General features: G+C 40.4%; 1 protein-coding gene across 18 annotated transcripts in view; it reads left to right on the forward strand.

Moving 5' to 3' along the window:
* Ssdp (Sequence-specific single-stranded DNA-binding protein) overlaps positions 1-14,505 on the forward strand; it is a 575,744-nt gene that overhangs the window by 503,913 nt on the left and 57,326 nt on the right. For all 18 annotated transcript variants that reach the window (XM_076205593.1, XM_076205599.1, XM_076205606.1 and 15 more), the window contains one exon: positions 5,557-5,795. In XM_076205593.1, the coding sequence (XP_076061708.1) occupies positions 5,557-5,795 (239 nt within the window). The remainder of the gene's footprint in view (positions 1-5,556; positions 5,796-14,505) is intronic.

The following is a 14,505-nucleotide window of genomic DNA, read 5'->3' on the forward strand; positions in this document are numbered from 1 at the left end:
AGATTGTAACAAATGCTCTATTGGTCAGTCTGGAAAGGAATTAAATATTAGATTAAAGCAACACAAGTATAACATTAGAAGTGGTCAAACATCCAATGCGTTATTTGTTCATCTTAGGAATTTCAGCCATTGTATTAATTGGGATGAAGCTAAAGTGATTGCTAGGAGTAATTCTTATTTGAATAGAAATATCATAGAATCAAGTCTGATCAAGGATACATTTGTTAGTAATTCAAATATAAGTCATGGACTGTACAGATTGGATGAATTTATTATTAAGAAAATTGTAAACCAAACTCTCAGGAGCCCATAGGTCACGGGGAGAGTACCCTACCCTCTGAGTATATATACTATTCTCTTTTTCTGTACTTGTATCTTGAAAATGTCTGAATAGACGAAAGTGCTCGGTCTCATTTCTGTTATTTTCCTTGTGGCTTTTCTGCATACTAGAATCACGCGTTCAAGTGGTTTTTTTTTTCTGCAAATATATATATATATATATATATATATATATATACATATATATATGGAAATTAGCTCCACCACAAGGACCCAAACCTTTGCCTTAGCAACTGCTTATTATGAAGCAGAGATGAATAAGCAGTCGCTAAGGCAGAGGTTTGAGTCTTTGCAGTGGAACTAATTTCCATTTGTCACAATGACACATGTATATATATGTGTGTGTGTGTGTATTTACCTAGTTGTATTTTACGGGACAAGCTGTGCTCATAGTGACCCATTTTCGTATCTCTCCACATCCAGTTTATTCTTAAAATCATCTATAGTTTTTTTTTGTGTGTATATATATATACACACACACATACATACCCATACTAAAGGCTTTTCCTCCCTTACAAGGGAGGTAGCCAAAAAAAAAACAAAGGCATAGAAATAGAAACCACTCCCACACCCTCCATCCCCTACATACTCCACACCTCTCTACCCTCTTCCCTCCCTCTTATGCTACCACCTCCTCTTGGGTGACAGGTCCTCCCTGTATTTGTACAACACTGAATGGGTACAAATACTTTCCCGCATTTGTATACTTCCAATTGTACTATCATAGTGGAGATGGGTTGAACGCAAAATTTCATGTATATGCAACTCGAGCATACAAATACATACAAGGAAAATTGCGCTTGACTTGTATCTCTCTTGATAGCGTAGTTGGTAAGTCACTGCGTCACTTTTCATGTGATTGCTGAGTTTGAGTCCTCGGCAGTACCACATTTCAATTTCTGCTTGTGGCCTCCATTGGGTCTCCCAATGTTGATGGCTAAGAATTAAAGTGCATTGTGGTTGTTAAGATGTATCTCTAATCACTGGGACCCATTCATTTTTGTACAAATACTTTCCCACGTTTGTATACTTCCAATTATACTATCATAGTGGAGATGGGTTGAATGCAAAATTTCATGTATGTGTAACTCGAGCATACAAATATATATAAGGAAAATTGTGCTTGAATTATATCTCTCTTGATAGTATAGTTGGTAAGTCACTGCATCACTTGTCATGAGATAGCGGAGTTCAAGTCCTCGGCAGTACCACATTTCAATTTCTGCTTGTGGCCTCCATTGAGTCTCCCGATGTTGATGGCTTAGAATTAAAGTGCATTGTGGTTGTTAAAATGTATCTCTAATCACTGGGTCCCATTCAGTGTTGTACAAATACTTTACTGTGTGTGTATACTTCCAATTGTACTACCATAATGGAGATGGATTGAACGCAAAATTTCATGTGTGTGTATGTAACTCGAGCATAGAAATATATATAAGGAAAATTGCACTTGACCTAAATCTCTCTTGATAGTGTAGTTGGTAAGGCACTGCATCACTTGTCATGAGATAGCCGAGTTCGAGTCCTCGGCAGTACCACATTTCAATTTCTGCTTGTGGCCTCCATTGGGTCTCCTGATGTTGATGGCTAAGAATTAAAGTGCATTGTGGTTGTTAAAATGTATCTAATCGCTGGGACCCATTCAGTGTTGTACAAATACTTTCCTGCATTCGTATACTTCCAATTGTACTATCATAGAGGAGATGGGTTGAACGCAAAATTTCATGTATGTGTATGTAACTCAAGCATACAAATATATGTAAGGAAAATTGCGCTTGACTCATGTCTGTTGATAACATAGTTGGTAAGTCACTGCATCACTTGTCATGTGATAGCTGAGTTCAAGTCCTTGGCAGTACCACATTTCAATTTCTGCTTGTGGCCTCCATTGGGTCTCCCGATGTTGATGGCTTAGAATTAAAGTGCATTGTGGTTGTTAGAATGTATATATACAGTCAAACCATGCCAAACACGAGTGTTAGGTTCCTCAGTCATTGTGCAGGATGAAATTTGTGTTGGGCAAATAACAGGTCTTTTGGGAAAAATTGGTTAGGTTCCTAGACCCTCTCCAGACACTGGTGCACAATACAGCCAGGGAGGCTATTTAAATCATGGTATTGTGAATCATGGTTTTGTTCAGCATTTGCTAAAATATCTTACCTATATGTATAAATGAGATGAGATGTACAAGGGGAGAGAGTGACAGTAGGCTGCATTAAGGGTGAGAAACTGGAGGAAGTGGATAGTTTCAGATACTTGGGTGCGAATGTGACAGGAAACGGAGGAGTGGGGGTGGAGGTAGAATGTAGATTGAGAGAAGCGAGTAAATGCCTTGGTGGATTAAAAAGTGTAACGAGAAATAGACATCTGGGAATGGATGCTAAGAGGAGGTTATATGAAGGAGTGATTGTGCCAACAGCAATGTACGGGGCAGAAACATGGAACATGAGAGAGGAAGAGAGAAGGAGTTTGAATGTGTTTGAGATGAAATGTCTGAGAAGTATGATAGGGGTTACTAGGCTAGATAGAGTGAGAAATGAGGAGGTGAGGAGGAGAACAGAGGTGGAAAGGGAGCTGGGAGATAGAGTTGATGAAAGAGTATTAGGATGGTTTGGACACATGGAAAGAATGAGTGAAGAAAGATTAGTAAAAGAAGTGTGGAAGGCAGAGGTGGAAGGAGTGAATATGAGGGGGCATCCTAGGATGAGATGGATGGATGGGGTGAAAGGGAATGTCTGTAGAGGAAGGAAGGGAGAGGACAGAAGATAGGGGTGAATGGAGAAGGGTTGTGTATAGATGAGGCTGTGATGCATGAGGGGGAGTGGGTGGGGGATGGGGGGTGAGGAAGTATGTATGAGAAATAAACTGACGTAGCCCGAAGGGATTTCTCCCCATTTTACCCTTTCCTGCATGAGGGGACGGAGAGGGGGTCACCGAATTTATGAAGCTGCCTTGCTGTGGATATGCTGTGTCTTGCGACACTGCTTCTGACCCAGGGCAGTGGACAGGATGCAGGGATGACCCGTCATCCAGGAGGTGCCAAGATAGGAAGGAGGGTGGAGGGGAGTGGAATATATGGGAAATGAAATGGGTGGGAGTGATTTCTATACCTTTTTCTTTTTGGCTACCCCCCGTGTAAGGGGGAAAAAACCTTTGGTATATGTATGTATGTATTTGTAAATGTGAAATTTTGTGCACAGTGCAATCATGTAGGGCAAGGTCTGATAGTGTATATATTCACAGAAATAAAGGGACATGGAAGAACCTTCAACCATGAAGTGATAAGATGGGAAGGGCAGTGAATAGGTATGGATGTGTTTGAAGTGGGTGTACTTTGGCTTGGCCACCTGTCAGCAAAGGGGAAAAAGCCCTTTGGTGTGTAAATAAGTACTGTTACATAATAATTGTAGCCTTAACTTTCACTGACAGGAAACCTGTAGCCCCACAGTGGCTAGCAATGGCCCCCAGGAAATCACATACATCTTTCTGGGAAGAAAATTTTGATTGTTGTCTGTGTGTTAGTAATAGAAAGGGAGCTGCTGCCTGTTGTCAGCTCTCCTCAGATGAAAAAAGCCCAATCTAGAGGCAGAATGTCAGCCTGTTAGGGCTGCATCCCAAGATGAGGTGTAGTTGTTGACTGGTTTACAGATGGGCAGCAAGGAGTGATCCTCTATGATGTCCATCTTACAGGAAAACAGTTACCAAATGTCGATTATTGGTCCCAATAATTATATAAACACACAGCTGGAACTGTCAACCAAAGGAAGAACAGGGAGATGATATGATAGCAGTCTTCAGAACAAGGAAAAGAGAGAGAGTGTGTGTGTTTCAGTAAATGTGTGTTCTTGTTTTTAATTCACTTTTTATTTAAACTTCACAATAGTTAATGCTAGGTCATGAACACACATTTGTACCATATGATCATACAATCTTTCATTTAGGCTACATTGTACATGCATGCATGCCTTAGACTTGTTAGGAAAACATGACCATAACTGAAATTTCCTTTTTTCTATCTAAAATGTCAAATGGAGTGAATTAGAGTTGGCATGCTTTTGGTATATGAAAATTATTAAAAATTCATCACCCAGACATTATTTGACATACTCTCAGTGGAGACCCATAGGTCGCAGGTAACCAGCACCTGCCACTGGGTAGGCCCATAAGTCATTCAAGGAAAGGCCTTTATATGATTCATTAGTATGAAGTTAGTATTACTGCCCCCTTGTCCATAAGTCCCTGTTATCTCAACCTGGATTCAGTGTAGTACACTTCTGATACTGCATCAAATGTTTATTTCCTCCCAAAATCACTTACATACCTTTTCAACTGTCATTTTCACAATGTAGCCCAGTCTAATGCCCCCTACACACTTGCTTTATGTTCATTCACTTATCTCCTTGGTGAGACCAGTGATGGGTGCTAATTTGTGATGGACCTGGAAGATGGATAGCAAAGTTGCCTAATTTCAAAACCCATTCACCTCTATCAGGAGGTGCAGCTATGGGAGGGGGCTGATATTTGGTCTGTTGACTGGGCCTAGAATTTCTTTCAGCTTGAACTGTATTTCTTACTTCTTTTCACACATGGAAAACTAACAACTGGTGACTGCTCCCCCCTACTACTTTCGGGTGGTGACATAGAAACAGTCACACACCAATACTACACAGACATCAGTCCAAAGTTTCTTCCCAGATAAATCCATTGGAGAGCACAAGGACCATTGCCAACTTCTTAGGGACTGCCATTTTTCCATGCAGTGAAACTCGAGGCAACAGTTGTTATTATTATTATTATTTAATTTCTCTAATCTTGTGCCAGCAGTATCACCAATCCATTGCATTTTTAGGTATCTGTATTCAATCATTTGAGTCATTTTCATCATCCCATGCAGTTTTTAATTTTGTTTATTCATCTCATTCCCTTAAAAGTTTGTTTGGCCTTGAGACTTAAACTGTGTCTTACATCCTAAGATTACCCTGTCAGCTGAAATATGAAGCAATTAATAGTGCTTATTTCATGTTTGTGAACTGTGCCACCTTTAACCAAATCCTTGTATTTGTGTGTGTATGTGTGTGTGTGTGCGTGTGTGCATGCATGTGTCTTTTGCATGAATGATTTTGTCTTTTTTCATGTAGTGTAATGAGTGACCTTTTATGAAATATCTAAATGATCAATCGTGTTAATTACTTCCCTCTCTTTTTTGTCACCTAACAGGTCCCCCTGGTATGAATCCACGTATGGCAGGACCTCGGGGAATGGGTCCTGGCCCTGGTATGGGTCCAATTGGTCCAGGAGCATATGGGCCAGGAATGCGGGGTCCTCCACCAAATAGTATGGGGCCTGGTGGTCCAGGAGGCCCTGGGCCAGGTGGTCCAGGGCCGGGAATGCCTCCAATAAGTATGGGTGGTGGTCCAGGGCCCAGACCATCTTGGACTCCGAACACATCCACCACAGTAAGCACATAGTTTCAGCTTTTCAGTTTGTTGTTTCATTGGTTTACTGTTGTGTGTATGAGTGAGCACAAACAAACTCATGCGTGCACAAACACACACAAATACACACCCATGCACACAAAGAGACAAAAAGACAAGAAGAGATGGGACCCCATGGGTGTAGCTCTCTTTCAATTTATTACAATTAGGTAAATACACTCTCACACACATTCCAGTTTCAAGGGTTCAAGTGCAAGTTTGGGGCCCATGATAAGCTCAGGAGAAAATCATCTGTGTGGCTCTTCCAGGAGCACAAGAATTCAAGCAATGATCTGTGAGGACAGGAATTGTTCCAAGCTGGGTGACAAGTAATGGTACTCATAGAGTTTCAAATAATGTAAATACAGTGAGAATTATATTATTGATAGATATACTTGATCTGATAAACTTGTTGTTGGAAAGTGTGAGACTGACCTTCCAACCATTGTACAGCTGGAACAAGGCCCATGGATGTGAGGGAAGGATGGTATTTTTATGAAGTCATGTGATATAATTTGGGATGGCAATGGAAAAAAAATTGAAGATTAGGAAAATAGTGAGGGTATGGCAGTGGTAGAAGCATATGACTGTTAATAGTATGAAAGGGGAGGAATGGGGATGTCTGGAGTTGACTGCACTTATTGACAAAGTCTGTCCTTCATGACACTCCATTGAAGCTAGAGGGAATTTACTTGTATAAAAAGGCTTTCTCTTGTATAAGAGAGATGGCTTAGTCATAACACACCCACCCTACTCCAGCCCCACCTATCCAAAATCTATTCATTGATCCTCTCATTGTGGCACAGCATGGATGAAGGATCATCCTTGTCCCTTGCCACACTGTTCAGGTCAAAGGCAATGCTGCAAGACAGCATTTCAACAGCAGATCCTAATTGTCAGAGCTGGTTTACTTCCACTGGTTGATTTTATGGCAACTGAGAATTTTGCAGAACAGACAAGAACATCTCATTGGGCTATGTCTGTTTACAATTACTCTTCATTCTATCCAATTGTTTGTGCTTTCTTCCTTGCATCCAATGCCACATACTTGATTTCGCCCTTAAAATCCTTCCAGTCACCTCTGCTTGCCACACTTTTTTATTTAACTAATGTCTCTCCACATGCCCAACATTTCAGCACTCCTTAATCTAGCCTCTGTCAGCTCTTTCTACCCTCACTCTCCTTTTCACTGCATTTCTCATTCTGTCTATCCTTGTTATATGAAGTGTACTTCATTAATATTTCATCTCAAGTTGTTTAGGTCTTCCTTTCTGTAGTCTTCAAATTCTACATCTCCACTCCAAACATTGCTATGGGCACAATCACTTCTCCAACAATATTTACTTTGAGTTTATCCTCAGATACCTATTTCTCATAACTTTTTTCACTCTCCTCCCCCCCACCTCAGACTTGCTTCTATTACCCTATAATTCATGTTTACCTGAACTCCATTTCCTGCTACCTGTGACCCCAAATACTAAAAGATCTCCACTTCTTCCAGTCTTTCACATGTAGTGACAATGCTACTGTGAGAAGAGGTTTGGCGAGTTCGTCTCCTTTATTTGTAAGGTAAAACTGAACGGATTTTACATGTGGCCAGAAGTTGATATATATATACCATGTGGGTTGTTGTTGTTGTCGTTCCCTAGACTGTCTGAGCAGTCCCGTCTCCCCAAGGAAGGCCACAGCCAAAACTGGGTTTTCCCACAAATCCTTTATAGAGTGTATGTTGTGTTGTTTGCGTGCATGATTGTGTATAATGCAGTCTTCCATTATGTGTTGTATGGTATGGGGTAAAGTGTTACATCCTGGGCAGCTGTTCACAACACGGTCGTCCAGCCTCTTCTGGTAGCTTAGAAGTGCTGGGTGGTGACCGCATCGCAGTCTGGCCAAGTGGACTCTGTCCTTTCGTGGGAGAGAGGATTCAGAAGGGTGGATATCAGGGGGTCTGGCATGCAGCAGTGTGTTGTCTTTCAGTGTGTTAATGGAGCGGTGAGTGATATGATTATGAATATGTTTCCGGAGGCTGGTATTTGGTGGTTGTGGAGGAAGAGAAGAGAGTATCTGTGCGTAATAAAGGTCTTTGGGTGTAGTTTTAATGTTTCTTGGTGTGTGTGGGTGTTCTGCTATGTAGTGTAGCGGGTGTGATGTGTTTGTGGTGGCTGCAGCAAGTGTTTGTGTGCCTCTCATGTCGAGGTGGTCCTTGACTTTGAGGACTTTTGTTTCATGGTGTAAATGGTCTGTAGGTGTTGTATTTGTGCAGCCTGTAATTGTTTTTAGGGCTTTGTTTTGTATGATTTGAAGGGTGTTGTGGTGTGTCACTGAGATTAGGAGCCCATGCAGGACTCGCATAATTCATCACTGAGCGTATGCATTGTTTGTATATTGTTATATTAGTTTCTTTGTTTTGACCAAATGTTGTTCCAGTGATTGACTTAAGTGCGTTAAGTCTAGGTGTGCATTTGTTTTTTATGTTTGTGAGGTGTTGTTTGAAAGACATGGATGTATCGTATGTTACACCAAGAATTTTCGGTGTGTTTGTGTGTGGTATTAGAGTGTTGTTGATGTAGAGATGAGGTATGTATTTATACATACCATGTGGGTAGTCACCTGTGGTGTGTAATTACATAATTACAGTGGATTAGGTTAGATCAGGTCAAGCAGGGTCACATGGTCATAGGAGCATCAGGTTTAGCCTTGTGGGCGACAGTGTGTGCTCCACGCCACATGGTTGTTGTGATTTGTACAGTACTCCCCTCTTAAAATGGCCTTGGCTTAAGAGGGCATTCCTCATCCAAGGGGATGGCCACTGGCCATCTCTGCTGGAGATATGTTGAGGTTGCACCAAATGGCTTGATGAATGTTGGGCATAGGAATCTCTAGAGTTGATGGCAGTAACCATGGCTGATTGTGATGCAGTTTGTAGTGGAGTCAAGATGAGCCATCTCTGCTGAAGACATATGAGGTTGCCTCAGATGGCTTCAGTGAGTGTTGGGCATGAGATGTCTAGTGTCAATGGCAGTATAGTTTGGAGGGTAGTTGAGGCAGGAGCTGTTGACATTGACCAACAATCTGTAATGAATGGGAAAGTCAGCACCGAGGAGAGGCATCCTGATGTCTGCAAGGACAAAGCTCCAGGAGTCGTGGCAACTAACCAAAGGCGAGATCCAGGTCTACAGTGTGTTAGATCATGGTGATCCATTGTCATTTCTGTTGGTGCCTGTAGGCTGGTGCTGCTTCTGTGGTGAGGATTACATCCTTGATGTTGACATGGACAAATCGGATGGATGCTAGGAAGTGCAGTAGCCACATCTGACAAGTATGTCGATGCTCCTGGTGGTTCTGTTGGCTGTGGGTAGGAGGCAACTATGGGCAGCATCTCAACGTATGCTGTGGTCCCCCAGTAGCTGTTGGGAAAGGAGGAGTGGTGGAGCTGGAGGTGGCAGTGGAAGACGGGTCCATTGTCCTCACTCGGGTCACCAGTGTAGCCATTGTTGACTACTGTGAGAAGAAAAGAGTGTTAGAGGAGTTCATCTCTTTTATTTGCAAGTTAAAACTGAACTGATTTTGCATGCAGCCAGAAGCAGATATATATACTGCATGGGTAGTCACCCATGGTGCATAATTACATAATTGCACTGGATTAGGTTAGGTCGGATGAAGTAGGTTCACACTGTCATAGGCGCATCAGATGCCTTGTGGGCGCATAGGTGCCTTGTAGGCACCAATGTGTGGGAAGCTTTTTTTTTTTCCTCTCTCTTTCTCTCTCCAGGTATCTTCTGGAACTGTCTTTCTTTAGTTTCTTTTCATGTCCTCTTGTTTCTCTTTGTCCCACTTTAATAAGTCATCTCTATCGAGAACTTCCATCCCTTTCATAATTCTGAAAATGGTCAACAAATTGCCTCTTTCCCTTCTGTTCTAGTGTTGACAACTGTAATTTCTCCAATCTTTGTTCATATGTCAGATTTGACAGTGTGGGTGCCATTTTTGTTGCTCTTGGGATTCTTTCTAATTTTGTGTTCTTTTTTGTGTTTGGTGTCCACATTGATACAGTATATTCTAATTTCGGTCTTGTCAGTGTAACAATTATCTTTTTAACCATCTCCTCATCTATGTAGTCGAAAGCCACTTTCATTGATCTTAAGTTGTAAGTCTGTCCAAATTATTTACATGTTTGTCAGGTGTCAAATCACTTGAGATGATTACTCCTAGGTCTCTCTCTGAGTTTAATTTTTTGACTTCTTTGTTTCCAATTTTATATTGTACCGAAACTCTATTTTTACTTTTTCCAAATTCTATTTTTATTTTTTCCAAATTCCATTATGCTACATATTTGTATGTTGAAGTTCATCTCATATCTCCGACTCCATTCCCATATTTTATCCAGGTCATCTTGTAGCGATCTGTAATCTTTTGTTCTTACTCTCTTGAGTAATTTGGCACCGTCAGCAAAAAAGTTCATGTAACAGTTTACTCCTTCATCCATATCATTTATGTATATGGCAAACATTAAAGGAGCCAAAACAGAGCCTTGTGGGATGCCACTTTTCACATCTTCCCATTTCGAGTTTTTGTCTCTAAGTACCACTCTCATTTTTCTCCCAGTGAAGAAATCCTTCACCCATTCCACAGTTTGCCATGAATTCCTCCTATTTTTTCAATTTTATTGATTAATTTTTGGTGTGGTACTTTGTTAAATGCTTTCTGCAAATCCAAGAAGGTGCAATCTGCCCATCCATCCCTTTCTTGTACAGGTATTATCTCAATTAATCTCGAGTAAGAGCAGATTAGGTTTGTGGTGCACGATCTTCCACTTCTAAAGCCAAATTGTTTGGGGTTTATTATTTTGTTTCTTCCAAGTGTTTGGTCCATTTGTTCCTGATGACCTTTTTGCATATTTTTGCTACTGTGCTAGTGAGGCATACTGGTCTGAAGTTTGTAGGATCTTCCCTATTTTCTCCTTTATATATTTGTTCTATGTTTGCATAAGGGAGAGGATGGAAGACAGAGGTAAGTGGAGAATGGTTGTATATGGATGATGTTGTGATTGCATGAGGAGGAATGGGCGGGGGGTGGGGGGTGAGGTAGTATGTGTGAGTAAATTTTGACGCAGCCTGAAGGGATTTCTCCCTGTCCTCTCCTTATATGCAAGGGGGGACGGAGAGGGGGGGTCGCCGATTTAATGAAGCGGCCTTGCTGTGAATGTGCTGTGTCTTGTGACACTGCTTCTGACCCAGTGCGGTGGGCAAGGTGTAGGGATGACCCGTCATCCAGGAGGTGATCAGATGAGAGGGAGGGTGGGAGGGGTGTGGAGTGTATTTAGGGATGAAATGGGTGGGAGTGTTTTTATGCCTTTCCCATTTTGGCTACCTCCCTTGAAAGGGGGAAAAAGCCTTGGTATATGTATGTATGTATGTTTGCATCTTTCCAATCTTGCGGCACCTTTCCCTCTTTGAGTGAGAAGTCAATTATCTTGTATAGTTTGTCTGTCAGTTCATCTATACACTCTTTCAGTATCCAATTTGCAATTCCATCTGGTCTGTGCAATTTTCTGACATCTAGGCTTTTTATTTGGTCTCTTGTTTCTTTTTGTGTTATCTTTATTTCTTTCATCATGGGTGATCTTTCTTGTTGTCGATCTTCCCAAGATTGTGAGCTCTCAATTGTAAAAACAAACCTGAAATGTCAGATCATAACTGCCATCTCTGTGTCATCTATGTATTCTTTATTGCAGTTTCACTATTTCATGCTTATCCTTTAGTTTGTCATTTATATATCTGTAAAAGAGTTTAGGTTGATCCCTACATTTGTCTGTGATATCCCTTTTATATTCTCTTTTCTCTCCTGCATATATTCACATATTTGTTCCTAAGTTTTATATATGTTTGCCATTTAGATGTTTTTCTATCTTTTTTCCATTTTTTCCAGGCCTTGTCCCTCCTGGCTCTAGCCTCACTACACCTTTTGTTGAACCAACATTTTATATAAATCTCTTTTTGTTTCTTTTTTGGTACGTATTTATTAATTCCTTCTTTGTACTTTTCTTTGAATATGTTCCAATTGTCTTACATCTTTGTTTCCTCTTTAAAGAATTTATCCCAATTTGTGTTTTGGAATTTTTTTCTTAGTTTTACAAAATCTGTTTTTGTTGTACATAAATCTTCCTTCACTATGTTTATCATTCCTATCTACACTGTTCTGTTCTTTTAATTCAAACTCTATTAGTATATGGTCACTCTTTCCAATTGGTGTTTTATACACCATTTTGTTCACAATATCTGGTTCAGAAGTTAATATTAAGTCTAGTTTCAATGGTTCCCCATTGTTTCTATATCTAGTATTTTCCTTAACCCATTGCGTTAGGGTGTATTCAATGGTCATATCCAGTAGAATGTAGCTCCTAAGTTCATCTCCCCCTTTAACTATCATTTCTTTCCAAATTATGTCTTTTGCATTGAAATCGCCCATGATTACTATGGTTCTATCCTCTTTCAGTAACTCGTTTAGCACATTCATTGTTTCTTCCAGTAATTTAGAATGTTCGCTGTCCGACCACACATGGATTTTTGGTGGTACATACACTGCTACAAATTTTCTGCTTTTCATCTTTTTGTTTGCAATTTTAATCTTAATTACTTCTACACACCCTTTAAATTCTCCTCCAACCCACCACTATCATCATTCTATGTACATCTCATCAACATTTACTCTTAGGTGCATGATAGAAAGTACATCATATGGTGGAGAAATAGGGAAGGAAAAATGGGAGGTAAGAATGGTGATGGTAGTGAAAAGAAACATCAAGGTGGAAGAAATGGAAATGGGGAAAAAGAATATAACAAGCATACAATAAGTATGGAGAGTAGAAAAGGAAACATCAAAGTTGCATCACTTCAAAAACGAGAGCATGGAATGAAGTGAAGTATAGAAAGTTAATAATAAACACAGCTATGCAATTGGAGCCATTTAAAAAAAATGTAACTGGGTGACTTTAATGTAGAGAAGTGAAATGGAAGGAATGAGACACAAGTGGAAACAAGGAATCCTGGGGCAGTATAGTGTTGAACATGACCCAGTGGACGAAGAAACCAAAAAGATATAGAGGCAAGATACACCTGTAAGACTGGATTTGATAGTTAAAAAAAAAAGAGAGAGAGAGGGGGTGGTTATTAAAGCATTGAATTATCAGTGGCTAATAGGAAAGAGTAATCATGTGATCCTTGAATTTAAACAGGAAGAAGAGAAGACAGAAATAAAGAAATATCCAAAGAAACACTCACAAAGGTTAAATTTGCTGGACACACATATATATATATATATATATATGTATATATTGCATAACTGGTTTGGATGGGGTTCAGTGAGAGAGAAAAAAAGAAATCTAAATGAAATTTTACAAAATGAGTGGAAAAGGATGTGCCAAGGACAAGTAAGAAAAAAGGATTAATTTTTTTTTTTTTTTTTTTTCTTTTTCTTTTTTTTCTCAATAAGAATAATAAGAGACAAAGTCAGAATGGAGAAAAGTAACCAGCAGTGTACCATAGGGCTTAGTTTTGGCTCCTATAATGTTCCTTGTATACATTAATGACCTTATGAAAGAAATAGCAATGCAAATCTATTTGGTGACAATGTGAAGATCATGAAGAGGGTGAAAAGTGAGGAGGATTGTAAAATATTGCTAAGAGACCTGGATAAAATATGAGTGGAGCCAAGAGTGAAAAATTAAATTTAACACAAATGCAAACTGAAATAATGAATGAAAAATTACTGTCAGTATTGAGTACAGAAGAGGAGTTTGAGAAAATGAAGAAAACAAAGGTATTGTAAACAACATAACAGAAGTGAATTGTTTAAATCATGTAAGAAATTGGGGGCAGAAACATGGAACATAAGAGACGAAGAGAGAAAAAGTTTGAATGTGTTTGAGATGAGGTGTCTGAGAAATATGATGGGGGTTACTAGGCTAGATAGAGAAATGAGGAGGTGAGGAGAAGAATGGGGGTGGAAAGGGAGTTGGGAGATAGGGTTGATGAAAGAGTATTAGGATGGTTTGGACACATGGAAAGAATGAGTGAAGAAAGACTAGTAAAAGAGGTATGGAAGGCAGATGTGGAGGGAGTGAACATGAGGGGACGTCCTAGGATGAGGTGGATGGATGGGGTGAAGGGGGCTTTGGGGAAGAGGGGAATATCTGTTGAGGAAGGACGGGAGAGGACAGAAGATGGGTGAATGGAGAATGGTTGTATATGGATGATGTTGTGATGCATGAGGTGGAGTGGGCGGGGGTGGGGGGTGAGGTAGTATGTGTGAGCAAAATTTGACGCAGCCTGAAGGGATTTCTCCCCGTCTTCTCCTTTTATGCATGGGGGGACGGAGAGGGGGGGGTCGCCGATTTAATGAAGCGGCCTTGCTGTGGATGTGCTGTGTCTTGCGACACTGCTTCTGACCCAGGGCAGTGGACAAGGTGCTAAGATAAGAGGGAGGGTGGAGGGGTGTGGAGTGTATTCAGGGATGGAATGGGTGGGAATGATTTTATGCCTTTTCCTTTTTTGGCTACCTCCCTTGTAAAGGGGAAAAAGCCTTGGTATATGTATGTATGTATGTATGTATGTATGTAAGAAATTGGAAGTGAAAAAGGGCTCAGGGCCAGAGAGGATCCCAGATTGAATGTTCATAAAGTGTAGAGAACAAC

Source organism: Oratosquilla oratoria, chromosome 22, assembly GCF_046742065.1.
Source record: "Oratosquilla oratoria isolate Oo_2021 chromosome 22, ASM4674206v1, whole genome shotgun sequence".
Taxonomy (NCBI): Eukaryota; Metazoa; Arthropoda; class Malacostraca; order Stomatopoda; family Squillidae; genus Oratosquilla; species Oratosquilla oratoria.